Raw genomic sequence first — 27,388 nt, forward strand, 5'->3', positions numbered from 1 at the left:
CCTGTACATCTAATTCTGTACCACTACATCATCACTCAAGGTAAGCCTCCTGAAGTGCAGGGCAAAAAACACTGGCTCCACGGGCAGTGAGCTAGGGTTCCATGAAAAACAAAGCTTCAATAAAATGAGGTGGGAAAATCCTGCTCCTCTCCGGGAGGCATTCTCCAACCAATGGACCCAGGGTCAGAGGCACAGGACTCTGAGAACACTCTCGGTGGTGTTACCCTGCCTGATTTCCCTCCATGAGCCTGGTGAGACCATGGAAAAGCGGGTCTGGCGTGCGGTGAATAGCAGAGGCTCTGGAGCCAGACTGCCTGGTCCCAAAGCTCAGTTAGCTTTCTCCTCTTATTGGCTGTGAGACCTTGGGCCAGCAGCCAACTTCTCTGTAGAATGTGGATAATAATAGTACCTTGTTCCTAGAGCTGCTGTGAGGGCTCAATGAGCCAGCATGTGCACAGCACATAGAACCTGTCTGATGTGGCTAAATGCTCTGTTAAGTGATACAAACAGTCAGGAAACGGGAAATAAGCCAGCTCAGTGCTTCTGTCTCGCTTGGATGTTGTTGGTTCTTTGGGGCCTATTTGGAAATTAGGTTTCTTTAATTACATGGTCCGAATATTGGTAAGTGGGGCTTCTAAGATTTGTTCAAAGGACTCATAGGATGCATTTTTGGTTTGTGTGTGTATGCTTCTCTGAAAACAAAAACAAAAACACAACTTCATTTAAAAAATCCCCTTAAATCTAGACCTTGAAAGTAGAGGCAGTGTATTAAGAAGGCTGGGAGTGAAGACAAGGGCTTTGAAGCTACATGGGTCTAGGTTCAAATCTCGGTGCCTCTACTTTGCTGCTGTGTGATCCTGTGTTACGTAACTTTTTTGAAATTCTGTTTTCTTATTGCTGAAACAAGGATAACACCCTCTACTTTGGTGCTGAGAGGATTGAGATGTACATATAAAGTGACCAGGAATAACTCTGTGATTATTCCCTCCAGGTTCTGAAGATGGGCAAGGCTTGGAAACTGAGAAACCCTTAGTGAATGGGGCCCAATTAGCTAGCACATCCCGCTAATTTTAAATCAATCCTTCAGAAAATACTTTTCTAAGAGCACACTTACATAACTTCTGTTAATTCCCTATTTTCCATCTATACTGAAATACTTCAAAGCACACAGGGCAGAAAAAGTGTGTGGGCATGAACTGAGTGCAACTTAGAGTGTGTCAATCAAGGCTCCACTGACTGGCCAGGTGACAGTGGAAAAGCCACTGAGGGTGTGGGATGAGGGCTGTCCCTGCAAGATGCTGAGAGGGCACGGACATGAGGACCTCTCTGATGCTGGCCCAGCCCCTTCATTTAGGGATTTTACTAACCACAGTTTTCCTCTTGTTTTAGGAGGGTGAAACTTGGTTGACGGCTTACATTCACTAGCTCTCTATATCTCTAGTTGACAAATCACCTTGTGCCAAGAATTGACTCATTTGCAAAGCAACTTGTAACTAACGACACTTCAGCAGTCTAACCAGCAGGCCAAGCATCTTGGAGGTCTTAGAAAGAGGTTACTAAGCATGTTCCCACAGCCAGGTTAGAACTGATGCTTCTCCTGTGGGTCTGAGGGCCACAACCTTGACCTTATACCAAAATTGAAAAGCTGCCGAAAAATCACCCCAGAAGCCAGCCAGTTCTGGCAATCTTCATTCAAAGTTTATATTCAGACACACAAAAATTGCTATCTCAATTCTTTAAAAAAAATTTTTTTAATGTTTATTTATTTTTGAGAGAGACACAGAGTGTGAGTGGAGGAGAGGCAGGGAGAAAGGGAGACACAGAATCTGAAGCAGGCTCCAGGCTCCAAGCTTTCAGCACAGAGCCTGATGCCGAGCTTGAACTCACAAACCGTGAGATCATGACCTTAGCTGAAGTTGGATGCTTAACCAATTGAGCCACCCAGGTGCCCCTCAATTTTTAAAATATTGAAACAGAAGGACTCCCACACATAGCCACTAAGTGTGACCAAAATAGCTAGTTTATGTACCTATTTTGGCCAAAGGGCTGTGAGCTTCTCAATTGTCTGGTCATCGCTAATCAAACAAATTTAGGGTTATATTTGGCTTACTTGTGAAGGGAAATTCCTTAGAAATGTTATACTGGGATGGAGTGGGAGTAAACCAAGTTTCCTTAATTATGTGTATCTTTAGAAAGGTCACACAAGATGGAAAAGGGAATTGACACTTATGCCAATAAAATCCTTAAATACTACTGAATGTGAAAGATCAGGAAGTTTTGTTCTGTATCTGTGTAATATTAATGTTAGTATTAATTGATTATTAAATAATAATAAAAAATTCATTTAATGTAAATATTACATTAATGTCACATTAATTCAATGACATTGAATTTTAAATAAAATTAACCATATTAAAATTAATGTTATTATTAATAACAATATAGTGTAACATTTCTCTGGGGGGTACTAAAAGGCTTTTCCAGATTCACTCATTGGAAGTAAGAGTGGGACAAATCACTATGTCTGCATTTTGGTTTTGCTATTAGGGAAGGAGGGATCCTTGTCTTCCAGAAAGGGAAAATGTCAGTGCACAGGGAGGAGCTATGTGACTATTACACTCAGTATATAATAGGATTAACAGATTCAGGGAATTAAAGGAGGAAGTATTAACATTAATTGTTCTTTATATATAATTTACATAACCCTCACAGCCACCCTGTGAGGTAGATTTTATAAAGAAGGAACCTAAAGCCAGCAGCTGTTACTTGACCTGCCAAGTAGATGTCTGAACCAAGAATGAAACCCAGAATTGGGACGTCAAAGCCCTAGCTTATGGCCCTGCACCAGGCTTTCACAGACCAGGGGATTCTAGAACTCAAATATTTGACTGAGTCAAGCAAATTCAATTATAATATGAATGACATTATTGTATTATATTTTGAATAACTGAATTTGATGAATTTTAATAACTAGATGTGAATTAGATAAAATTCAAATTAAATTCCAGCAGCCAAATACATTACCAAATACAATACATAGCAACACCTGCTAGGGAGAGGGGACAAGGGGGGAGAGTAAGGCTGCTAAGCCCTTGTCCTTGGAAGCTGACGTCCTTGCAGTGGGGAGACAGGCCTGTGCAGAAGCTGTGAGCCCTCTGAGGGCCACATGCAGGGTGTGTGGTGGAGTCATCTTGGAAAGGGCTCTCAGAGGAGGGCCACTAGAGCTTAGGCAAGACAGGAAGGAAAGAGACCAGCTGGGGGATGGGCAGCATTGCTGGGAGGCAAGGGAAGGACTGCCTGGCACAGGGGGAGAGGAGGAGAAGAGGGGCAGCCCCCCATGTACAGCAGAGGTGGGGGGGATCTACAGAGCAGAGCCTCAGGCCCACGGAGAAGAATGAGCCTTGGCATAGTCCATGCTGTCTGCAAGAGACACGAAGGGTGGAAAAGAGAAGTCCTGAGGAGGCCGGAGGCAACTGAAGAACTCATGTAAGCCATCCTCCATTCTTAGGTGAGGGCAGAAGAAGTCTCCAGTGAAAGGAGATTCGCAGAGGCCTGTGATGGGCACAGTAGGGAAAGGCCAGCTTCTGGACTGGATTGTGTACCCCACATGGCAGGAGTCAGACTTTATGCTTCTTTTGAACACACACTTAGCACAGTGCAAAATGACAACAGACCAGCATATGCTGGCTAGGACATGTCATTAACTTTCATGTACTTTATTTCATTTCTCCCACTCACATGGCAGTAAGTGAAAACCCAGCTGCACAGCTTCTAGAACCATGAAAAGGCCTGCCTAGAGAAGCTGGGCATGCTCAAAGTTTATGTGCTATGCACAAAGGATCAATAAAGTGCTGGGAGTGGGATGGAAGGTGACCATGGAGTTAGGTAAGGGGTGAGACCAGGCTTCGGCCCTTGTGAAATAAGGCCCCATATCAGCACTAACACAGGGACTATTTATTTAAAAAAATTTTTTTTTTTTTAACGTTTATTTACTTTTGAGACAGAGAGAGACAGAGCATGAACGGGGGAGGGGCAGAGAGAGAAGGAGACACAGAATCGGAAACATGCTCCAGGCTCTGAGCCATCAGCCCAGAGCCCGACGCGGGGCTCGAACTCATGGACCGAGAGATCGTGACCTGAGCTGAAGTCGGACGCTTAACCGACTGCGCCACCCAGGCGCCCCACACAGGGACTATTTAAAAGTATAACTTCCACTTGAGCCAACTTGATCATCTTCCTGAGCTTGGTAAGAAATGGTTTATATAGTAGGAGACACATATTATCTCCATTATCTCATTATTGTGAAGTTTTATTATTCACTTTACAAAACATTAGGTGCAGAAAATGATCAAATGCACTTTGCTAACAGGAAAGCTTTAAAGATCTCATGGAAACATGAGATTTCTATAGCTTTTGGAGAGAGAGGATGGTTTCTTTAAAACTCTGTTGGATTTATTCAGGTAATGTACTTAATGCAGTGCTTGGCAAATAGGAAGCACCTATGTTTGTGGATGCTACTATTGATCTTCCTTATGGGCAATTATTAAATAGCTGCTCCAGATTTTTAAAAATCTAAGCTAGGGGCACCTGGGTGGCTCAGTCGATTAAGCATCCGACTTAGGCTCAGGTCATGATCTCGTGTTTTCGTGAGTTCAAGACTCGCATCAGGCTCTATCCTGACAGCTTGGAGCCTGGAGCCTGCTTCGGATTCCATGTCACCTTTTCTCTCTGCCCCTCCCCCTCTTGTGCTCTGTCTCTCTCTCAAAAATAAACAAACATTTAAAAAAAAAAAATAATTAAAAATTAAAAATCTAAGCTAAAACAAGAGAAAACAAGCCAAAACAAACAAATCCCACAGTCATTAAAGAGCAGCCAGGAATGATACTCACTTTTCATAGCTCTTAATTGCCTGTTCCACTTTTTGCTTGTAGATATTGAGCTTGACTCCTTGGGGGTTAATTAACATCATCTTATTTGTGTCATTGCACACATGTGCCAGAGGGAACACCTACACACCAAATACCAAAGGAAAGTGTCATTTGATAGGTTAACACCTTCAAAAATGATCTACACAGCCATAAAGTATGTTTTTCTGACTATAAAATCAATATAATTATAGAAAAATTAGAGAATACAGAAAATCATAAAGAATAGAATCAGAGATATCATTGCTAACATTTTTATAATTTTAAAACTATAGATATATGGATATGGATTTTTTTTAAAGTTTGTTTTTGAGAGAGAGAGTGAGAGTGGGAGAAGGGAGAAAGAGAATCCCAAGCAGGCTCTACACTGTCACAGTGCAGAGTGTGACACAGGGCTGTAACTCACAAACCATGAGATCATGATCTGAGCTGAAATCAAAAGTCAGATATTTAACTGACTGAGCCACTAGGTGCCCCCAAACTATATATTTTTATTATTTATTTATTAAAAAAATTTTTTTTCTTTAATCTGTATTTTTGAGAGAAAGAGAGACAGAGTGTGAGTCGGGGAGGGGCACAGAGAGAGGGAGACACAGAATCCGAAGCAGGCTCTAGGCTCTGAGCTGTCAGCACAGAGCCCAAAGCGGGGTTCGAACTCACGAACCGTGAGTTCATGACCTGAGCTGAAGTCGGATGCCCAACCAACTGAGACACCCAGGCACCCCAAACTATATATTTTTAAAATCACCACCACCACACACACAAAACAACTGTTTCATGAAACTCTAGCCAGAATCAAGCATTATCTTCATAAGACCCTGTCAAATTGATGAGAGTGAGCAATTTTTAAGAAAAAGGTTCCCCTTGTTGCTACTTTGTAAATTACTACTTGGGCTAAACATCTTTTTCATATATTTATTTTACATTTGATTTTCTCTTGAAAACATATGATTATAGTTAACATCTGTTGACCATTTTCCTTGTCAATTTATAAGATATTCTTATAAATGTCAAATAGAGAAGCCTTAGTGATCATATTCTAGAAGAACAGCAGAATACCAAAAAGAGAAGTCTCCTTTCTAGTCTTTCTGTCTGCACTTGGTGCTTGCTTCTGAGTTTGGGGATGCCTATGATTCAATGCCATCTTACTAGTACCTATAATGGTATATATTTATCTATTTACCTGCTTGCATATTACTTATATCTCCTTAGTAGAATGTAAACTCCATCAGAGCAGAAATTTTGTTTTATTCACTACTGCATTCCTATTGCCCTAGAACATTGCCTGGCACATAGTGTGCCTTCAACAAATATTTGTTGATAAATGAATAAATATATGTTCATAAAAAGGTATATTTCATATCTTAATATTTAAACAAAAAGAAAAGTCTAAATAACAGAATACCAAGCTATAATATTGTTTCAGAATTATATATTATTCCAACCATATGCAGCATGTAGGCATTTTGAAAATGTGGGGAATTGCTTTTGAGAAGTAAATCTTCACTTTCAATCAAGATGATATAGTTCATGGTTTTATGTTCCCTCTTGCATCCAAAATCACACAAAAATAGTATTGTTGTTATTAAGAAAAAATGCATACAACAGAAGGAAAGAAAAAAAGGTCAGATGCATGGTTGATAAATTTCTAGATAGAAAAGTTGACCAGAACTGTGAACAAGTGAGCAGCGCTAAAGTTGTGGACTTGTTGACTCTGTGTCCAAAGATGGCATGGGAACACGGTTCCTGGAGAGCAAGCAGGACTATGAGTGTTCTGTAGGATGAGGGCCCAAGGTAGGCTCAGTGCCTGAAGCCAGTGCTGGTATGAGGGTCTCTGACCCTTGGAAGAAGGCTCTGCCAAGTGAGAGAGGGCAGTGATGTAGCCTCACCACCCAGAACCAAACCAAGCCACCTCTGAATCTATCACATGCCAGTATCCCTGTGGAACAAGAGCTCTAAATGCCAATTAAGGGAGTCAGGGGATGGATTTAGGCAACTGCAAAACAGAAGGAGAGAGGAAAAAAAAGATAAAAAAAAAATCTTGTTAAAATGAGCCACTGTACTAAAATTCTAAAATATACAATGAAAATATGCAAAAATGATAGCTGAGAAAATCAATAATCAGAAAGTCAATTCAGAGAAGAAATTAATTCCATGAGCCATCTGGACTTTATATTAATTATAATTAAAATTAATAATTGTTAGGTTATTCAAAGAAGTAACAGTCATATAAAAGTACAAAAACATATAAGAAGAAATGGATGGGAAAAAGAATATTTTAAGGAATAAAATTAATCTTGGAAAAAATGGACATTGAAACAGAAGACTATTAATTTTGTAATTTAAACATCAAGACCAAAACAAACAAGATAAAAGGCAAAGATGCAGAAAACTAAGGAGAAAGAAATGAAGTTAAGAGCTGCAAAGTCAAACCTCACTACTTGTCAGACACATGAATTCAGCACAACCTTTGTCAAAGGAAAGGGGCCAGAACAGTGGGTTAAAAGGTGAGTCGACTAGACTTTGAACACTGACTGAAGCTTGCGGAAATGAAAAACAAAAAAACAAAAAACACAAAAAAAACAAAAACAAAAACAACCCCCCCCCCAAAACCACAACTCTCTAAACAGAGCTACATATCACAAAAACTTTCAGAGGAAAAAGAAATCGATCTCAACAAAATGAAAGACCTTTACATTTTTATCATCCCTGGAAAAAATACCCCTTTAGAAGTCTATAAATAGCTCTCCAAGAGTGCCAACATATGGCTCAACTGCAGACCAACACCACAAAATATTTAGCAACATGATAACTTATATTAATGTTCTACTTCCCTCTTTTGTGGTTTTGGATCTCATGCCTTGCATGGCCATCATGTACTTCAGTGTGGCGGTAGTTCAAATTTGGCTCGTGTGCACCCACTCTCATTCCTTTCTGCATGCAGATTTAGGGAAAGACAAAGTCATACTCCACACCTTAAATCTGTGGTCTTAGTTTTTACAACATGGTGGTCACGTGGAGGTCCTATGGGATATTCTCTTTATGATGTCAAATTGCAGTGTGACGATGAGGTCATAAGGGGATTTGAGGGATCAAATCCTCACAGGATTTGAGGGATCAGAACCATGCCTGCCCAGCTTCTGCAAGGAAGCATGTGGGGAGGACAGAGAAATTGACAGATCTGTTTGAAAGAGAATGAAACCTGACCACACCACCTTTGAAAATGGTTTACTTATTACCTGTCATAATGCAAATCAAGAGAACCTCTTGGATAATATTTGACAACAAAAGAGAGCCTCATGGTATTACTTCAATTCTCCTGAGAGTAACCTAAAAGAAGTCTTACCAAATTGGTATTAAAATAATCACACACTGTGTGAGAAAATTTTAACTATGAGAAAGGGAGGGAAAGGAAAAGAGAGAGAGAGAGAGGAGGACTGGGGGGCGGGCAGGGAGGGAGGCAGAGAGAGAGAGAGAGAGAGAGAGAGAGAGAGAGAGAGAGAGTGTCAATATATGGACAGTCAATTCCGGCCAATTCTTTTAGAATTTTTCCCACTGTTAGACCAGAGAAAACCCATAAGCAACCTAATTTTGTCAATGGCTCAGTTGGGTAAGTGCCTGACTTTTAGTTCAGCATGATCTCACAGTCTGTGGGTTCGAGCCCCACGTCAGGCTCTGTGCTGACAGCCCAGAGCCTGGAGCCTGCATTGGATTCTGTGCCTCCCTCTCTCTCTGACTCCCCGCTCCCCCACTCGCTCTTGCTCTCTCTCTCTCTCAAAAATAAATAAACATTAAAAAAAGAATAATGTTGTCAATAATGGTGATAGTGTTTATCCTTTACTCTCTGCCAAGCACTAAGTACTCTCTACATATTTTCTCATCCAATCCCTGTATAGATATATACATTGAACTGCAGGTTTTCCTATACGGCTTTCCTCTCCACTAAACTCTTCAGTTCTTTATTTCTTTAAAAAAACCCCTAGTTTTCTCCATAATACATGTACAAAGTAACCATTTATTGAATATCTGAAAGACTAAAACTATAAATAAAATAATGGCCAAGGCTCAAAAAAAATTTTATCTATATTGTAAAACATAATGAAGTCTGGATTCCACCAAATTTGAATTCTTAGTAATTAAGGCACAGGATAAGTGTAACTTGCTATTTTTAAAGAGATATTTGCTAGAAACATGAATAATGTGAAGAAGATTTTAAGAGATTTAGCTTACATAAGAAAACTATTCTGAAACAAGAAAATAGAAAATTAAAATGAAATACTATTTTCACAGAATTGGCAATTTTTTTAAGTGTATTGCTTTTAAGTGATAACAAAAATATAGGTAAATAGGCACTCTTAAAATTCCAAGTAGGGGTGCCTGGGTGGCTCAGTCGGTTGAATGTCCGACTTTAGCTCAGATCATGATCTCACTGTTTGTGAGTTTGAGCCCCACGTCAGGCTCTGTACTGACAGCTCAGAGGCTGGAGCCTGCTTCAGATTCTGTGTCTTCCTCTCTCTCTGCCCACCCCCCCCCGCTGCTTGTGCTCTCTCTCTCTCTCAACAATAAATAAACATTAAAAAAAATTCCTCTTAAAAACTGAGAACAAACTGAGGGTTGATGGGGTGTGGGAGGGAGGGGAGGGGAGGTGATGGGCATTGAAGAGGGCATCTTTTGGGATGAGCACTCGGTGTTGTATGGAAACTAATTTGACAATAAATTTTATATATTAAAAAAAATTCCAAGTAAACTGTGCAATGTGGGGAATAATTAAACAAGTTGTAGTAATTCATATTATTGAATATTGGTACAACCATTAAAAATTAATCCAAATATGGTCATTACAAGAGAATATGTTCATAACATATGCTAAATGAGGAAAGCAGAATACAGAACTGTACGAACAGCTATTAGTTGTTAAAGTTATACTACAGGTATAGAATTCCTCCCGAAAACATTCTGTGTTTATCAGTAATCCCACATTTTGAAAATGAGAAAACAGTATGAACTTGTGTTTATATATTTGTTGTTCAACCCTGACTGAATTGACTAATTTCATTTTTTTCCCAAATAAATCAGTTCTTCCAACAAATATCCCAGAGCTTGCTGCCAGATTGGCCAAGGAGAGGTCTGATGGGACATGTGTATTGAAAACCCAAAAGCCATGCAAATCCTGCATGGGTAACTCTGAACGCAGACGCAGTGGCTTTTTAGACAGTGCAGTTGCACAAAATGCTGAGTGTAGAAGCTTAAACGTCTGCTTTCAAACTGGAACATCTCCAGTCTCCAAAGAACAAAGGAAAGCAGGACCACAGAATTAACTGGCAAAGAAGCAGTGTGTCAACAAGATCACTCATAAACCCATGACAATATGTTACTTACTACAGGGTAGATTATGTCTCACATTTTTCATCTAAACTTTTAGAAAATAAAAGGTATTTTTTTTCAATGTAGTGAGCATTTTAATTGGCATAGTAGATTAAAACTTGTTGACTTGGAATAATGTTCACTGTAGACTGCTGAGTAAAAATGAAGGCACAAATCTGTACATTGAGTTTGACTTCATTTTGGTAAAACAAACACAGAGAATAAAGGATATATAGGTAGATAAAAAGGTCTGGTCTGACAACCACCAAGTGATTCATCAGTGGTGGAAACATGACTCTACTGTTTCCTTCTTTTTCACTTATCTGTATTTTCTAATTTTTAGACACAGTGAATATATTTAGCTTTTGCAATGACTGTCCTTTTAAATTTTTAATTAAGATAAGCCTTTCTATCAATATATAATTGCATTATGTTCAATGTTACTACATTTGAAAGCAATAAAATGCCTGTCCTTCACAGCATCCCTAACCTCTTTGCACTTAGCTTCATCAGCTAAATGATGAGATGAACAGTAACTTCACTAAGTTGCTCTAATTTTTAGATAGATACTTTGTTGATATCAAATGCTTCACTCAGTACCTAGTGTGAGGGCTCTTCATGTACTATATTAATGGGATTGTGCCATGACCTGTCAGGAGTAAATGACAGACCTAGTGTGCAAGTCCAGGGTATCTGACCACAGAACTATGTGCTTAATGAACCCAGATTAGGGCAAAGCAGGAAAGCCTTGATGGGAAGCTGTTAAAGACATCATGATGTTGATGATGATGATGTAAACTTGCCAATGATAGATTAATGTTCCCAAATTATTTGGGTTTTTTTTCCGAAGCAATTGGCAATAAAGAGCTTTCAATTCCAGATTTGTCAAATAACTAAAACAGTTTTATTTGGTATATGACTTGGTGAAGAACTAATCTTTTTAAAAGAGCTAAGGTAAAATTATCTGGTCCGTTGGAAACCATAAGTGCCAGTTAGTATCTTGTAATGAAGAGTTGCTAGGGCAACCTCTCTGCTCAATACTTCATTTCCAAGGTGACAGATTTGATGCTGGTCCAGGAAACACTGAAAACCAAAGCAGCATTGTGTTCCAGAAGAAGAAAGAGTCCATATATAAGTCATGAATGAAACAAAGAGCTGGGGACAAAGCCAAACTCTGCTTTACAATTCGGCCCAGACAGATGTGGCCATACACACAACGTAGGAGTAGGAGTCAGTTAAAATTCTTAATGAAGTGGGTTAAGATTCATGTTTCCTTTTCAGCTCCATTCTACTTTTTTGTCTACTTTTTTTTGTCCCACTAAGGGAGATATATTTTTAGATTATTGTTTTCCTATTCTTCCTATTTATAAGTGAGGGTCTCTTCCAGTCAGAGAAAATATTAAGGAATAAAAGTATGCTTTGAGAGTGAAATTGCAATTTACTGCAGTGTATTTCTATCATCATCATCATAATTCTTGCCCTTACCATTAAAAATGGAAGAAGGTGGGGCGCCTGGGTGGCTCAGTTGGTTGGGCGTCCGACTTCGGCTCAGGTCATGACCTCGCGGTTCATGAGTTCGAGCCCCGCATTGGGCTCTGGGCTGACAGCTCAGAGCCTAGAGCCTGTTTTGGATTCTGTGTCTCCCTCTCTCTCTGACCCTCCCCTGCTCATGCTCTGTCTCTCTCTGTCTCAAAAATAAATAAATGTTAAAAAAAATAAATAAATAAAAAATGGAAGAAGGTAAGCATGCTGGGTAGTATGCTACTTACTCACAGGTCTGTGATGAGAATTTATGTTGCTGCAAAAGGCACCAAGTACAAATGTCTACATTGCCACAAAAGGCACCAAGCACAAGTGTCCATGGTGGAAGGCAACTGAAAATTGATCCTCATCATTGATCCTCATCCCTTGACTTTGCTTTCTAGAGTCAGAAGACTAGAATGCTCTCCTAAAGAACAGGATCCTCACTACTCTTCCAGTTTTTCCTTCTTGGAAATCACTCTGTATTTTTCTCTTTCTCAGCCCTACATGGTTTAATCCTACTTAGCTGACTTCAAAAATAGCCTTGGGAGTGCCGGGATGGTTCAGTATGTTGAGCATCCAACTGTTGATTTCGGCACCTGGGTAGCTCAGTCAGTTAAGCAACTGTTGATTTCGGCTCAGGTCATGATCCCAGGGTCATGGGATGCAGCCCTGTGTCAGGCTCTGCACTGGTCATGGAGCCTGCTTGAGATTCTCTCTCTCTCCTCTCCCCTGCTCACACTCTCTTTATCTCTCTATAAAAATTTTAAAAGTTTTTTTTTTTTAATTTTTTTTTTCAACGTTTATTTTTATTTTTGGGACAGAGAGAGACAGAGCATGGATGGGGGAGGGGCAGAGAGAGAGGGAGACACAGAATCGGAAACAGGCTCCAGGCTCTGAGCCATCAGCCCAGAGCCCGACGCGGGGCTCGAACTCACAGACCGCGAGATCGTGACCTGGCTGAAGTCGAACGCTTAACCGACTGCGCCACCCAGGCGGCCCTTAAAAGTTTTTTTAAAAAAAATTTTAAAAAGAGAAAAAATAGCCTTGGATTCACTGCCATTGTTGCCACCTGGGTCACAATCACCCAGGCCTTGCCTCCTGACCAACCCTTACCTTCCCAGCCTCAAACCTCTCCAACTTTTCTGCATATTGCAGCTAAAGCCCAAACTTTATCTTCTCTCTCTTCTGCTAGAAACCCTTTGGTTGTCCTCAGGTTGATATTCCAAACTCTTAATCAAGGCCCTTCCTTTATGAGTGTTAACACCAAACTTTCTTTGGAATGACAAACTTTCTCTGACCCTGAGACTTTGCCACCTGCTCTCTCACTACTTAGGATATCCCTCCCCACTTCATCACCTCATAACTCCTTTTCTGCTCCAGGCTCTGAACTCTCACAGCCAAGTTCCATTTGACAATGGAAACTGGGTTAGGGACCCCTCTTGCATCTTGACTTCAGTACTTCCCACTTGTCACATTTAACTAGAACTTATTTTAACTACTATTTCCTCCATGAGATGGTAAGCTGTATTTGGGTAAGAATATTAGTTGTCTTGTTTAGCTATATTCTAGAGACCAGCTCAGGGTCTGCATATAGTAGGCATGTAATATTTGTGAAATATTTTTGTAATAAAAGCCAATGTTTATTGAGAGCCTGCTAAGTGCAGTCTATTATGTGCATTACTTCTAATCCCATGACAGTCTCAGAGTAGGTATATTATTTTTACATGAATTGCTATGTTTATTTCTTCAGAATATGAACCAGTGAGGAGAGGATAGGTTGAATAAGATTTTATGTCTGTATACTATTTTCAGGGTTTTCAAAGCATTTCTATACTTGTAGAGCAAATGTTTATCAAGAGATATTATATAGAGTTCCTCTCAGAAAAAAGGCTGTCACTGTAACTACTAGAAATGTAACATTTATTTCAAGGGTGATTTGGTTTCATCTGTCAAAAATTTAAATGTATGCACCCTTTGGGTCCAGCAATACCACTTTACAGAAGCTATCCCAAAGAGAGATTTGTACATGTGCCCCAAAATCTATGTGCAAGGAAATCTGTCACAGGATTGTTTGTGATATGGAAAAGAAGGATACAGTGTAAATGCCCATTAATAATGGGAAAGAACTGGGGATGAAATATACAGCATAGGGAATATAGTCAATGGTACTATAATAGCATTGGATGGTGACAGATGGTGTTACACTTGGGCTGAGCACAGCGTCACTTACAGAGCTGTCAAATCACTATGTTGTGCACATGAAATAAAAGTAACATTGGAGAATAACCTTGAAACTAGTAAGAATGAGACCCATATCTACACATGTGTAAAGGTCTCTAAGATCTTAATTTTTAGAAGATAATGTTTATAAAAGATAATTTATAAAAGGTAAAAATGGAAAATCCATATGATATCACCTCATTTATGTTTACAAAAATTGTTATGCATATGTATATGCTAGGTATACATATGTACATATATGAGTTTGTGTGTAGAAAAAGAATTGGAAAGACATTCACCAAACTACTCAGAGGGTTTCCTTCCTAGATGAGAGGAGCTGAGAAAGAAGTTTCCATGTTTTCCTTTAAAGACTTCTATATGCTCATTCCCTACTGAGAATGTATTATGTTACTTAGCAAATAAAAATAAAAAAAATAAGTTAGTAAAAAATTAAGTTCCCTTTATATTTCACCATTTTATCATTTGTTATAGGTCTGTTTTTCTTAACTTTTTTTTCAGTGTATCATTAATACATATTCAGAGTTAAAAGCACTACAACAATAATTAGAAAGTACATAAACAAGACCCCCAAGCCTCCAATAATCTCATGACTCAGATAAACACTATTAACATTTTGGTAAAAGAGAAAAGGAGGGAGAAAGAGTGCCATGTCTTACATCATACTTACATGTAACCAAATTTACATGCTATATGTGAAGATTTGTACCGGATTTTATCATTTAGCATTAACTATGTTGAGAGATTTTCCCCACGTCATTTCTTATTCTAGAAAAATATGATATTTAATGAAAGTATGACATTCCATGATATAGATGTTTAGATATTTAGGTTGCTTTTAGGGTTCTCAATGTTAGATATAAGGCAGTGCTAACTATTCTTTGAATATATGTATTAGTATTTCTGATTATGAAATATCTAAATATGGATTTGCTGGAGGGAAGACTATATGCTTCTAACACCTCTGAGTGTACTGCCAAGGCTGAAACAATTTATCCTCCTGTATAAATCTAGTATATCCAGTAGGATATAAAAGTTCCAATTTCATCCTATCTTTTCCATCACTGTTCATTAGTATTTTTGTTTATTAGTACTTTTTTAATCTTACAAATTTGATGGTGGTGGTAGGGGAGTTGTCTAATTGGTTTATCAATTTGTATTTTTTCTAAACACATATATTTGGTTGCCAGTAAGAAATATTTTTGAACGTGGTTTTGACTCCCCGCCCTCTCCAGACTCTCCACTGAGGTATTTACCATTTTTTTATTCCTTTATGGTATGAATACATGTGCATGTGTATGTGTATACACAGAACAACAAAACACTGATTTATATGCACTCATGTGCTCACACATACACACACACACACACACACACACACACACACACACTGATTTATATGGATGCACACACACAAATATATTTAAGACATTACTCCTATAACTTTTTGTTGTATATGTTACAAATATTATTCTGAGCTCTTTCATTTTATTTACATGTTTTTATGTAATATAACATTTTTCTGTATTCAATCTATAAATCTTTCCCTCATGGTTTCTTCCTTTGATTTTATGCTTATACTTCACTACTGTTATCATATTTGTTTTTTGAGAAATGTACTTTTCCAAGTTTCAGGTTACTGGGAGGCTTAGAAAGAGACATGATAAGCACAAGAAAATTCTACTTCTCAGGGCAGTTCACTAAATACATCTTATTCCAAATAAAACTCAAGAATATTAATAAAAAGGGGTGCCTGGGTGGCTCAGTTGGTTAAGCATCTGACTTCAGCTCAGGTCACAATTTCACGATTTGTGGGTTTGAGCCCTGCATCTGGCTCTGAGCCCTGCATCTGTCAGCCCTTGCTGCTGACAGCTCAGAGCCTGGAGCCTGCTTCAGATTCTGTGTCTCCCTCTTTCTCTGCCCTTCCCTTGCTTGCTCTCTCTCTCTCTCTCTCTCTCTCTCTCTCTCTCTCCCTCTCTCAAAAAATAAACACTAAAAAAGAATATTAAGAAAATAAATGCACAAAATAGGGGAAGCTGCCACCAAACTTCCTAGAAGAAATAAATCAGTTTCGGTTTCTCTCTGTTGCTTCTGGAAGAAGTCAAGTTCAAGGGATATGTTGTTATCTAATCGGTTTAGAGTTCACTGGAGGTACAAATAGAACCTGCCAGTCACAAGGTCTCAGCCAGGGACAGAACCACTCACCGTGAGGTACAGTCATCAGGAACGTAGGATAAATCACACACAACTTCCAGAGCAAAAACCACTGGTTGTGTCAAACCAGGATGCATGTTGAACTTCATGGGCATAATGTCTTAAATGTGACTAATAGAAAAAATTCGCCAATTTCTCTGCTTCTTCCAAATATATCAAGACCAGTTAGATAAAACCTTTTTAAAAAAGTTTTCCTGCCTTTGCTTTTTTCAAATTTTTATGATGGAAAATTGAAACTATGTAAAAAAAAAAAAAAAAAGCAAGCAGACAGAATAGAATGAGCTTCCCCTAACTCAATATTCTTCTTATGAAAATTTAACAATTATCAACTCACAGACAATATTGTTTTATCTATTTTCTCTTCCCCCAACTACTCCCACTATCCCAATGATTTGGAAACAAATCCCAAACACCTTACATTTATTCTATAAATATTTCAACATGAGATAAGATCTTTTAAGGATACTATTCCCACTTAGTGCCCATAAAGCCTGATATGTTCCTATTTAAGTCATTAGCTAACACTGTATTTGTCCAGAAGCACTGGGGTTTGATCTTCATATCCTTGCTTTTTGTGTGTTCCTCATCCTTGAACAGTCTAGCTGTTCAGCTAGATCTGTTCTTGCCAAGGGCAAGAGCTTTCTGGTTGCCCAATTCAAGGGGAACTTTTCAGTATTTATTTGGCTGTCCTCCGCGTTTAACCCTTCCATGCCCTCCTACTGCTTTTTCCCCTTCCAAGACACGGCTGTCACTCTCTTACGGTTCTTTGCTCTGGCTCACTCTCAGTCTCTCTCAGTCTCTCTCTCTCCCTCCTTCCCTCTTTCTCTCTCTTTTTCTTTTGGAGACTTTTATTATGGAAAAGATGCACTATATTTAGGAACAGAAGGTAAGCAAAGGACATAATCTCTCACAAATTCTCCCAGTCCTTTGATACTGGATGATGTTCACTCTTGACTCATGACTCTGAGATGCTTTTCAAACATTTCTGCAGCTCCACACTGCCACCCACCAGCAGCCAGTCATGAAAAAGGCCAATTTCTTCTCAGCTTAAAAACAAAAATGCTTAAGAGCTTTCCTCTCTCCTTTTTACTATCTTTACAAACACTTTTCTTTTCAATGGCTGAAATACATTTCTCTTACAACTGTACAAGACCGAAGTGGGCTACTTTTTATTTGAACTGGAAATGAAAAGTACATCAGACAGGGACATAGAGAAAAACAGTCTTACCTCATCAAAGACTTTGGAAACAACATACTTGTCCAGAATGGGAATGTAGGTGGGGGTGTGAGGGACCGCTGTCAGTGACAAGGCATCCATGATGGTGAGTTTCTTGGCAACCAAGCCATGAGTTTTGAGCCAGTTTTCGGAAGACATACTTGAAGAAATAAGACCACAAAACTATGATGCTTAAAGCTTGTAATAAACAAAAACATAACACAACTGTCCTGGAAAATTAAAGTACTCACTCTTGGCCATGAACCTGGCTTTCTTCTTGACTCAATCTTTCTAATGATATGCCATCTGGATACTCATTTATCAACAGGACACTCATTTCTGTGGAAAGAGAAATGACAGCTGTATAATTTTTTTTACCAAAATGCAAAAGGATTGCTCTTATCTCAGAGTTCAGTTGTGACTGAAGGCTAATAAATGAATCATATTTCAGAGAATACTGACCTGTCATAGTGGGTTCTCAGGCAAAATTCATTTACAATAACACAAAAGACCAATGCATAGATACAAATGGCCCTATTGTTTTGCTTACCTACTTCATCCCATATCCATTCAGATCTCTCTCCAGGAAGAATGAGACATTCATTCTCTCATTCCCCAGAAAATACATTTTTAAAATGTTGAATGAGAATGCCAGTAACCATTGATTGTTCAGTGTTGCCCTCATTAGACTCCCCCCAAATTATACAAAAGAAGCTTCATCAACATTTTAGTTTCTAATAGTTTGCTTTGTGGTTCCTCAACTCCGTATGGAAAACCAAAACTCCTATTAGATGCTGTTTAGTTGTAGGTACATATTTTCAATTAATATTTGGGGTTGTTAATATATATCCTTATATAAACTTGGATTTATAAATGAAAACAAATAATAGCTAGTTGAGTCAGCAACATCTAGAAGAAGGAGTGTTTGGGAGTGTTAGTATAAGAAAATCTAATTTACTCCAGCAGGTAGACCTGATTTACAAGGAGTCCCTGAATAGGAATCAATCCTAATCCACTTAAAAATGATTTGTCCCCGCTGTCATCAAAATGTATCTACACCCAGCTCTTTAAGAACAGACACAATGGGCAAAGGAAGGCCACCCTGGGCTTCCTGACATAGAGACCCTCTCTGGCTTGCCTCTGTCACCTGGAGTGTTCCAGCTGCTGAAACTAGAAAGGTCATCCATCCTCTCACTGCAAGCTGAGCGCTTGTGGGTGGACATCTGGCTTCTGAGCAGGCTGGTTTTGGTTGATTCTGTTGGTATCAAAGGGAAAGGGATTAAAGGAATTTGGGACAAAAGAAGATATTTTATTAGACGCAACCATTTCCTTGGATCCTCAAAAAATGAATGCAAGTTCAGTCTCCCAAACCTCAGAGAACAGTTCTGCCACCAAATCAATGCTGAGGTAAAGGCTTTTTCCACTTATCTGAGCTGAAGCTCTATCCCTCTTTGAGAGAGATCTGCGTCCAAGCTCATTCAAACTGTTGGCAGAGTTTATTTCTTTGCAGTTGTGGGACTGAGGTCCTTGTTTCCTTGCTGGCTGTTGGGGGGCCTCTCAGCTCCCTAAGCACCTGCATTACTACTCACGTGGCACCTCTATTTTCAAGCCAGCAATGGCACATTGAATTCCCCTCATGCTTCAAGTCTCTCTGACTTTCTTTTCTGTCACCAGCTGGAAAAAAGCTCCTGCTTTTAAGAGCACCTGTGAGTATTACCGGGCTCTCCTAGACAACCTTGGCTTAAGGTCAACATAACATAATCTTGGGAGTGATACCTCATCCTGTTCACATTTGCAGCCCTTTAACTAGAAAATAGATACTTATCAAATATAGACATTTAGTCAGTGTGTTATATACAAGGTAATGAGCCTGCACTAAGACATCCTGATTATTTTTCATATGTGATTATAGAAACTGCATTAATTGTAAGTGTGGTCTGTATTTCACAATTTGGAGGTACAAGTACCAAGCCTTTATGAACTATTCATGAGTGAAACATGCTCTTGTTTTTTTTTTTTTTTTTAATTTTTTAATGTTTATTTATTTATTTTTGAGAGACAGAGACAGAGCATGAGTGGGAGAGGGGCAGAGAGAGAAGGAGACAGAATCACCCATTTTGCCCAGCTCCTACTCTCCTCCTCTCCGGCAACCATCAGTTTGTTCTCTGTGTTTACAGGTCTGCTGCTGCTTTTTGTTGTTGTTTTGATTTTTTTAAAAAGATTCCACATATGAGTGAAATCATGGTATTTGTCTTTCTCAGTCTGACTTACTTCATTTAGCATAATACCCTCTAGCTTCATCCATGTTGCTACAAATGACATGATCTCATCCTTTTTTATGTCTGTGCAATATTCCTCTGTGTGTGTGTGTGTGTGTGTGTGTGTGTGTGTGTGTGTGTGTGACATCTTCTTTATCCATTTTTCTATTGATGGACATTTAGGTTGCTTCCATATCTTGGCTATTGTAAATAATGCTGAAATAAACACAGAGTGCATTTATCTATGTTTTTGGATTAGTGTTTTCATTTTCTTTGAGTAAGTCCCCAGTGTAATTATTGGGTCATATGGTATTTCTATTTTTAATTTTTTTGGGGAAACCACTATACTGTTTTCTATAGTAGTTGTACAAATTTACATTCCTACCAACAGTGTATGAGGGCTCCCTTTTATCCACATTATCACCAACACTGTTATTTCTTGTCATTTTGATTTTAGCTATTTTGACAAGTGTAAGGTGATATCTTACTGTGGTTTTGATTTACATATCCCTGATGATTAGTGATGCAGAGCATCTTTTCATGTGTCTGTTGTCTTTTCATGTGTATGTTTTCTTTTGGAAGTATGTTCAGGTCCTTTGCCCATTTTAAGATCAGATTGTGGATATAATTAGGGGAAGATGGTGGCGTAGGAGGATACTGGGCTCACCTTGTCCTGCTGATCAAACGAATTTGATCAAAACGAATTGAATGAAATGAAACAAATTGATCAAAAATGATTTAAGCAATGTAATGGAACAAGAATTTAGACAAAATTCAGCATCCTTTCTTAATAAAAACCCTCAAGAAAGACGGGATAGAAGGAACATACTTAAACATCATAAAAGCCGTTTATGAAAAGCCCACAGCTAATATCATCAATGGGGAAAAACTGAGAGCTTTCTCGTTGAAATCAGGAACATGACAGGGATGTCCACTCTCACTGCTGTTGTTTAACATAGTGTTGGAAGTGCTACCATCAGCAATCGGACAACAAAAGGAAATCAAAGGCATCAAAATTGGCAATGATGAAGTCAAGCTTTCACTTTTTGCAGATGACATGATATTATACATGGAAAACCCGATAGACTCCACCAAAAATCTGCTAGAACTGATACATGAATTCAGCAAAATCTCAGGATACAAAATCAATGTACAGAAATCAGTTGCATTCTTATACACTAATAATGAAGCAACACAAAAACAAATAAAGAAACTGATCCCATTCACAATTGCACCAAGAAGCATAGAATACCTAGGAATAAACCTAACCAAAGATGTAAAAGATCCGTATGCTGAAAACTATAGATAGCTTATGAAGGAAATTGAAGAAGATATAAAGAAATGGAAAAACATTCCATGCTAATGGATTGGAAGAATAAATATTGTTAAAATGTCAATACTGTCCAAAGCTATCTACACATTCAACGCAATCCCAATCAAAATTGCACCAGCATTCTTCTCAAAGATAGAACAAGCAATCCTAAAATTTGTATGGAACCACAACAGGCCCTGAATAGCCAAAGTAATTTTGAAGAAGAAGACCAAAGCAGGAGGCATCACAATTCCATACATTAGCCTCTACTACAAAGCTGTAATCATCAAGACAGCTTGGTATTGGCACAAAAACAGACACATAGACCAATGGAATAGAATAGAAACCCAAGAATTAGACCCACAAAAGTATGGTCAACTAATCTTTGACAAAGCAGGAAAGAACATCCAATGGAAAAAATACAGTCTCTTTAACAAATGGTGCTGGGAGAACTGGACAGCAACATGCAGAAGGATGAAACTAGACCACTTTCTTACATCATTCACAAAAATAAACTCAAAATGGATAAAGGACCTGAATGTGAGACAGGAAACCATCAAAATCCTAGAGGAGAAAGCAGGCAAACACCTCTCTGACCTCAGCTGCAGCAATTTCTTACTTGACACATCCCCAAAGGCAAGGGAATAAAAGCAAAAATGAACTATTGGGACCTCATGAAGATAAAAAGCTTCTGCACTGTAAAGGAAACAATCAACAAAACTAAAAGGCAACCAACGGAATGGGAAAAGATATTTGCAAATGACATATTGGACAAAGGGCTAGTATCCAAAATCTATAAAGAGCTCACCAAACTCCACACCTGAAAAACAAATAATCCAGTGAAGAAATGGGCAGAAAACATGAATAGACACTTCTCTAAAGAAGACATCCAGATGGCTAACAGGCACATGAAAAGATGCTCAATGTCACTCCTCATCAGGGAAATACAAATCAAAACCACACTCAGATATCACCTCACGCCAGTCAGAGTGGCCAAAATGAACAAATCAGGAGACCATAGATGCTGGCGAGAATGTGGAGAAACACGAACCCTCTTGCACTGTTGGTGGGAATGGAAACTGGTGCAGCCGCTCTGGAAAACAGTGTGGAGGTCCCTCAAAAAATTAAAAATAGATCTACCCTATGACCCAGCAGTAGCACTGCTAGGAATTTACCCAAGGGATACAGGAGTACTGATGCATAGGGGCACTTGTACCCCAATGTTTATAGCAGCACTTTCAACAATAGCCAAATTATGGAAAGAGCCTAAATGTCCATCAACTGATGAATGGATAAAGAAATTGTGGTTTATATACACAATGGAATACTACGTGGCAATGAGAAAAAATGAAATATGGCGTTTTATAGCAACATGGATGGAACTGGAGAGTGTGATGCTAAGTGAAATAAGTCATATAGAGAAAGACAGATAGCATATGTTTTCACTCTTATGTGGATCCTGAGAAACTTAACAGAAACCCATGGGGGAGGGGAAGGAAAAAAAAAAGGTTAGAGAGGGAGGGAGCCAAAACATAAGAGATTCTTAAAAACTGAGAACAAACTGAGGGTTGATGGGGGGTGGGTGATGGGTATTGAGGAGGGCACCTATTGGGATGAGCACTGGGTGTTGTATGGAAACCAAATTGATAATAAATTTCATATTAAAAATAAATAAATTTTTTTAAAGTATACTTATGATGAGCACTGAAAAATGTATAGAATTGTTGAATTGTTATATTGTATACCCAAAACTAATATAACACTATGTTAATTATACTTGGATAATAAGAATAATAAAAACTCAAATGTATTACAGATTTAAATGTATAATATAAAGCTACATTTGTTTTAAAACTATGTAAATAAATGACAAAATTTCTAAGGAAAAACATAAAAGCAAATCTTCAGGAATTAGGGCTAAGGAAAAATTTCCTAGATTTGACACCAGAAGCATGATCCATAAAAGGAAAGACTGGTAAACTGAATCTCAGCATTTTTAAAAGCTTTTGCTTGGTCAAAGAGTCAAGAAGATGAAAAGACAAACTATATCCTGGGAGAAAATATATGCAAGCAACATATTTAAAACAAAATCCTAGAATCTAGAATGAAGAACTTTCAGTACCTGTCAATAAAAAACAAAACAAATGATCCATGTAGAAAATGGGTAAGGCACATGCACAGACATTTTTTCTAAGAGGATATACAGACTGCAAACAAGCACATGAACAGATATTCAAAATCATTAGCCATTACAGGGGTGTCTGGGTGTCTCAGTTGAGCGTTTGACTTCAGCTCAGGTCATGATTTCATGGTTCGTGAGTCTGAGTCCTGCATCAGGCTCTGTGCTGACAGCTCAGAGCCTGGAGCTTGCTTGGGATTCTGTGTCTCCCTCTATCTTTGCCCCTCCCCTACTCACGCTCTTTGTCTCAAAAATAAACAAACATTAACACAATTTAAAAAAAATAAAACAAAAACAAAAAAACACAGGTTTACAATTCTAAAATTTGTATGGACCCACAAAAGACCCCAAAGAGCCAAAGCAATCTTGAGAAAGGAGAACAATGCCAGAGGTATCATGCTCCTTGATTTCAAACTGTTAATAAAGCCATAGTAATCAAAACAGTATTGTATTGGCATCAAAGCAGACACACAGATCAATGGGACAGCATAAGAGTCCAGAAATAAACCCATGTTTATATGGTTAGTGAATTTATGACAGAGGGATGCTGAGTGGTTCAGGTGGTTAAGCATCTGACTTTGGCTCAGGTCATGATCTCACAGTTCGTGAGTTCAAGCCCTGTGTCGGGCTCTGTGCTGAAAGCTCAGAGCCTGGAGTCTGGTTCAGATTCTGTGTGTGTGTCTCTCTCTGGCCTCCCCCGCTCATGCTCTATCTCCCTCTCTCTCTCTCAAAAATAAACATTAAAAAAAGTTAAAAAAAAAAAAAAAGTAGACTGGTGGTTGCCAGAGGTGGGGGATGGGGAAGTCGGCAAAATGGGCGAAGGAGGTCTAAAGGTACAAACTTCCAGTTATAAAATAAAGTCATGGGGATGTAATGTACAGCATGGTGACTATAGTTAACACTTTATTGCATATTTGAAAATTGCTAAGAGTGTAGATCTTAATAGATCTTTTCTCTCATAAGAGAAAAATGTTTTTATAACTATGTATGGTGATGGATGATAACTAAACTTACTGTGGTGATCAATCTTCAATAATATACAACTATCAAATCATTATGTTGTAATCCGAAAACCAATATAATGTTATGTGTCAATTACATGTCACTAGAACAAAAACAAAAACCCATAGGTTTAGGCTCCTTTTGAAATATTATGTGCATTGGGGCACCTGGGTGGCTCAGTCAGCTAAGCGTCTGACTCTTGATTTCTGCTCAGGTCATGATCCTACAGTTCCTGAGATTGGGCCACATAGGGCTCTATGCAGAGCCTGCTTGGGATTCTCTCTCTCCCCCACCTGCTTGTGCACTTTCTCTCTCTCTCTTCCCCCGGCTCTCTCTCTCACTAAATAAACATTTAAAAAAAAAAAAAAAAAGAAGTGTTGGTGTCATTTAAAAAAATAAATATTATGTGGATTTAGTTTTATTCTACCTTCTTGCATTGAAGGAAAACTAGTAATGAGATTCAAACCATTTTGTTCACTGATACCTGCGTGGAGGACTTTCCTTTTCGGAATCTTTTGATTTGAAAAGTCCTCTGGTAATTTCAACATATCTAGGGATGACATTTGTGCTGATTCGACATCAGAGTGAGGTTTTGCACATTTTTCTGAAGTTGAAACCATAGAAGAGATTTCTTTTTGATGCCTGTTTTTAGATAAAAAAAAAATAGATGAAAAAAAGGAGTGGAGAGAAACACAGAATTTCCATCAAGAAAGCAGAATTAGATCAATACAATCATGTTGAATGCTACAAACTTAAAGAAATGGGCCTCGCCTCGCTTGGTGAATATAAGAATTATCTTCCCTGATGCCAAAGAAAGGACGGGGCCCAGATGTGGAGTCATTAGCTATGGCTCACACTGCAGCTCTGTTCTTTCCCTGCTGTGTGACTTGCCGAAGTCCCTGAATCCTCTCTGAACTTCCTAACTTTCCTCTTCTATAAACTGTGGGGTAATTCAGCTGTGCACTAACTCTGTGGGACTGATGTGAGAACGAACATGAGGAAAAGCCAGTTGTAAATGAGAAAGCCTTACACAAACCCATTTCTCTAACCATAGGGTTGACTAGATAGCTCTTATAAAAGCCAGAGAAGGGAAACCCTTGCCTTGGACCCCCTATGCCAGTACCAGATCACAGCAAACCATTCTGGTGAAGATCTGGAGCCAGGAGGGGCCCTAGAAATGCCAGAGAACTTTCCCAGACATACCTTTCCTGAAGCTCTAAACATAGCCACAGAAAGGAAAGTTTCCAGAACAATCTCCTGCTCTAACACTGTAAAACATGCCCTCTCTCCTACACCCCCCCCCACCTGCCTGCCTACTTCATCAACCACTCCACAGTGTTCCATAATCTTGTATGCTGTATCCCCCACCACACTGCATCTTGTGATGGAAGGGGCCAGGCTTATATTCATCTGTGCATCCCAGTTCGCCAGGCAAATGATCTGCGCTTTCCATAAATGCTTTAAAAAAGAAGGAAGGGAGAGGAGATTTGGAGCGGAAACATATTTTCACCTGGTAAAAAGCTAGAACAAGGTAATTTATTTTTGACTATAGTTATGTCAGCGAATTAACTTTTCCTAATGTTATGTTATAAGGAAGTATAGGAGGATGCTCTCTCTAGAATGAGGCTTTTATTACATGACAGGCATATCCTCATTTAATCTCCCCAACAACCATATGACCACCATTATTCCCATGTTGTGGATGAGGAAACTGAGGCTCAGCAGGGTTAACTAACTTGCCCAAATTTACCCAACATGTAATGATGGGAAGCCTGGATTAAAATACTTTTCTGCATGACTCTAGAACATAGCCCCTAAAAAAGAACACAAAAACCAAAAATGCATTCACTACTCAATCAATAGCAGATACAGTCAACTGACTAAGCCAACTTCCAAGTAATAGCTAGTCATTTTGTCCCGAGATTTTTTAGTTTGATTAAATAAGGGAAAGAAGATAGTTAAGCTACAAAGGGTAATTTACATTGAGGTGCTGCCCATTTATTTGACTGTTAGTTTATTTGTTCCAATTATCTGAATTGAGAAGATGGACCTGAGCTTTTCCAAGTAAATCCTTTAAAAATAATTCTGTAAAATTTCATTAGAAGATTTCCCAGTGTAATATTTATCTCTTTTACTGATTCCATGCTCATGCCCTGCCTCCAGCCCATATGAATGCTTAATTTGCTAAGAGGAAGACAGTTAATATTGACGAAGATGAAATCCTGATTGATAAATGTATTTTCAACTTCTTTGTATTTGCTGTCACTGTTTTTTAAAAAAAGACATCCCCCTGGAGCACCTGGGTGGCCCAGTTAAGCACCTGACTCTTGATTTGACTCAGGTCATGATCGCACAGTTCATGAGATCCAGCCCTGCAACAGGATCTGTGCTGACAGTGTAGAGCCTGCTTGGGATTCTCCCTCTCCCTCTGCCCCTCCCTCCCTCCCTCCCCCTCCCCCACCGCCAGTCATGCACACATGTGCACACTTTCTCTCTCTCTCTCCAAATAAGTAAATAAACCTTAAAAAAAAAAAAAAGACATCTTCCTGATAGGGTATTTATATGAAGCTGAGATATTTGAATATCTGTATAATGTTAAATTGTATTAATAAGATTTGACACCATTTCTGAATATTGGTGTGGTTTTGATTTTTGTTTAAAAAATTACTAATTACAGGCATATTAGATTATAGGCTAGAAAAAGACCTGAGAAATTATCTATCCCAAACCTACCACCACAGCTGCCATTTCCAAGATAAGGAAATGGAGACTCAGCAATGGACAGGTATGGAGAGAAGTTAGAGATTCGCCAAGATCACACAGAGACCCTTGGGGCTCCTGATCCCTGAGTCAAATCTGCTACAATACATAGCACTCCTGCTGTGCTCTGTCACTGCTGGGGGTGGGGGGCCTATCCACACGGGGTAGAGATGAGATGTTAACATTGCTCTCTTAAGTGCCACACAAGGATTTTAGAACTTACATATAAAGGTAAATATGTGGCCTCTTTAAGCCACATATCAGATTATAAAATTAGATTATGAATTCTCTTTCCTTAAAAAAAATTCCTACATAATCATGCTATGTGATTCCTTTCACTAAAAGAAATCCCCAGAAGTACTACAGAAAAAAGAGGTAGCAAGGAGAGTGAGCAGA

The 27,388-nt window shown here is 38.8% G+C and overlaps 1 protein-coding gene across 1 annotated transcript in view; it reads right to left on the reverse strand.

The window, feature by feature from the left end:
• Positions 1-27,388, reverse strand: part of VWA3B (von Willebrand factor A domain containing 3B) — a 208,361-nt gene that overhangs the window by 46,476 nt on the left and 134,497 nt on the right. Inside the window, 5 exon segments of the mRNA XM_045445795.1 lie at positions 4,890-5,008; positions 17,494-17,641; positions 17,733-17,820; positions 18,620-18,736; positions 24,717-24,874. Coding sequence (XP_045301751.1) covers positions 4,890-5,008; positions 17,494-17,641; positions 17,733-17,820; positions 18,620-18,736; positions 24,717-24,874 — 630 coding nt within the window.

This window comes from Leopardus geoffroyi, chromosome A3 (genome assembly GCF_018350155.1).
Source record: "Leopardus geoffroyi isolate Oge1 chromosome A3, O.geoffroyi_Oge1_pat1.0, whole genome shotgun sequence".
NCBI classification, from domain to species: Eukaryota; Metazoa; Chordata; class Mammalia; order Carnivora; family Felidae; genus Leopardus; species Leopardus geoffroyi.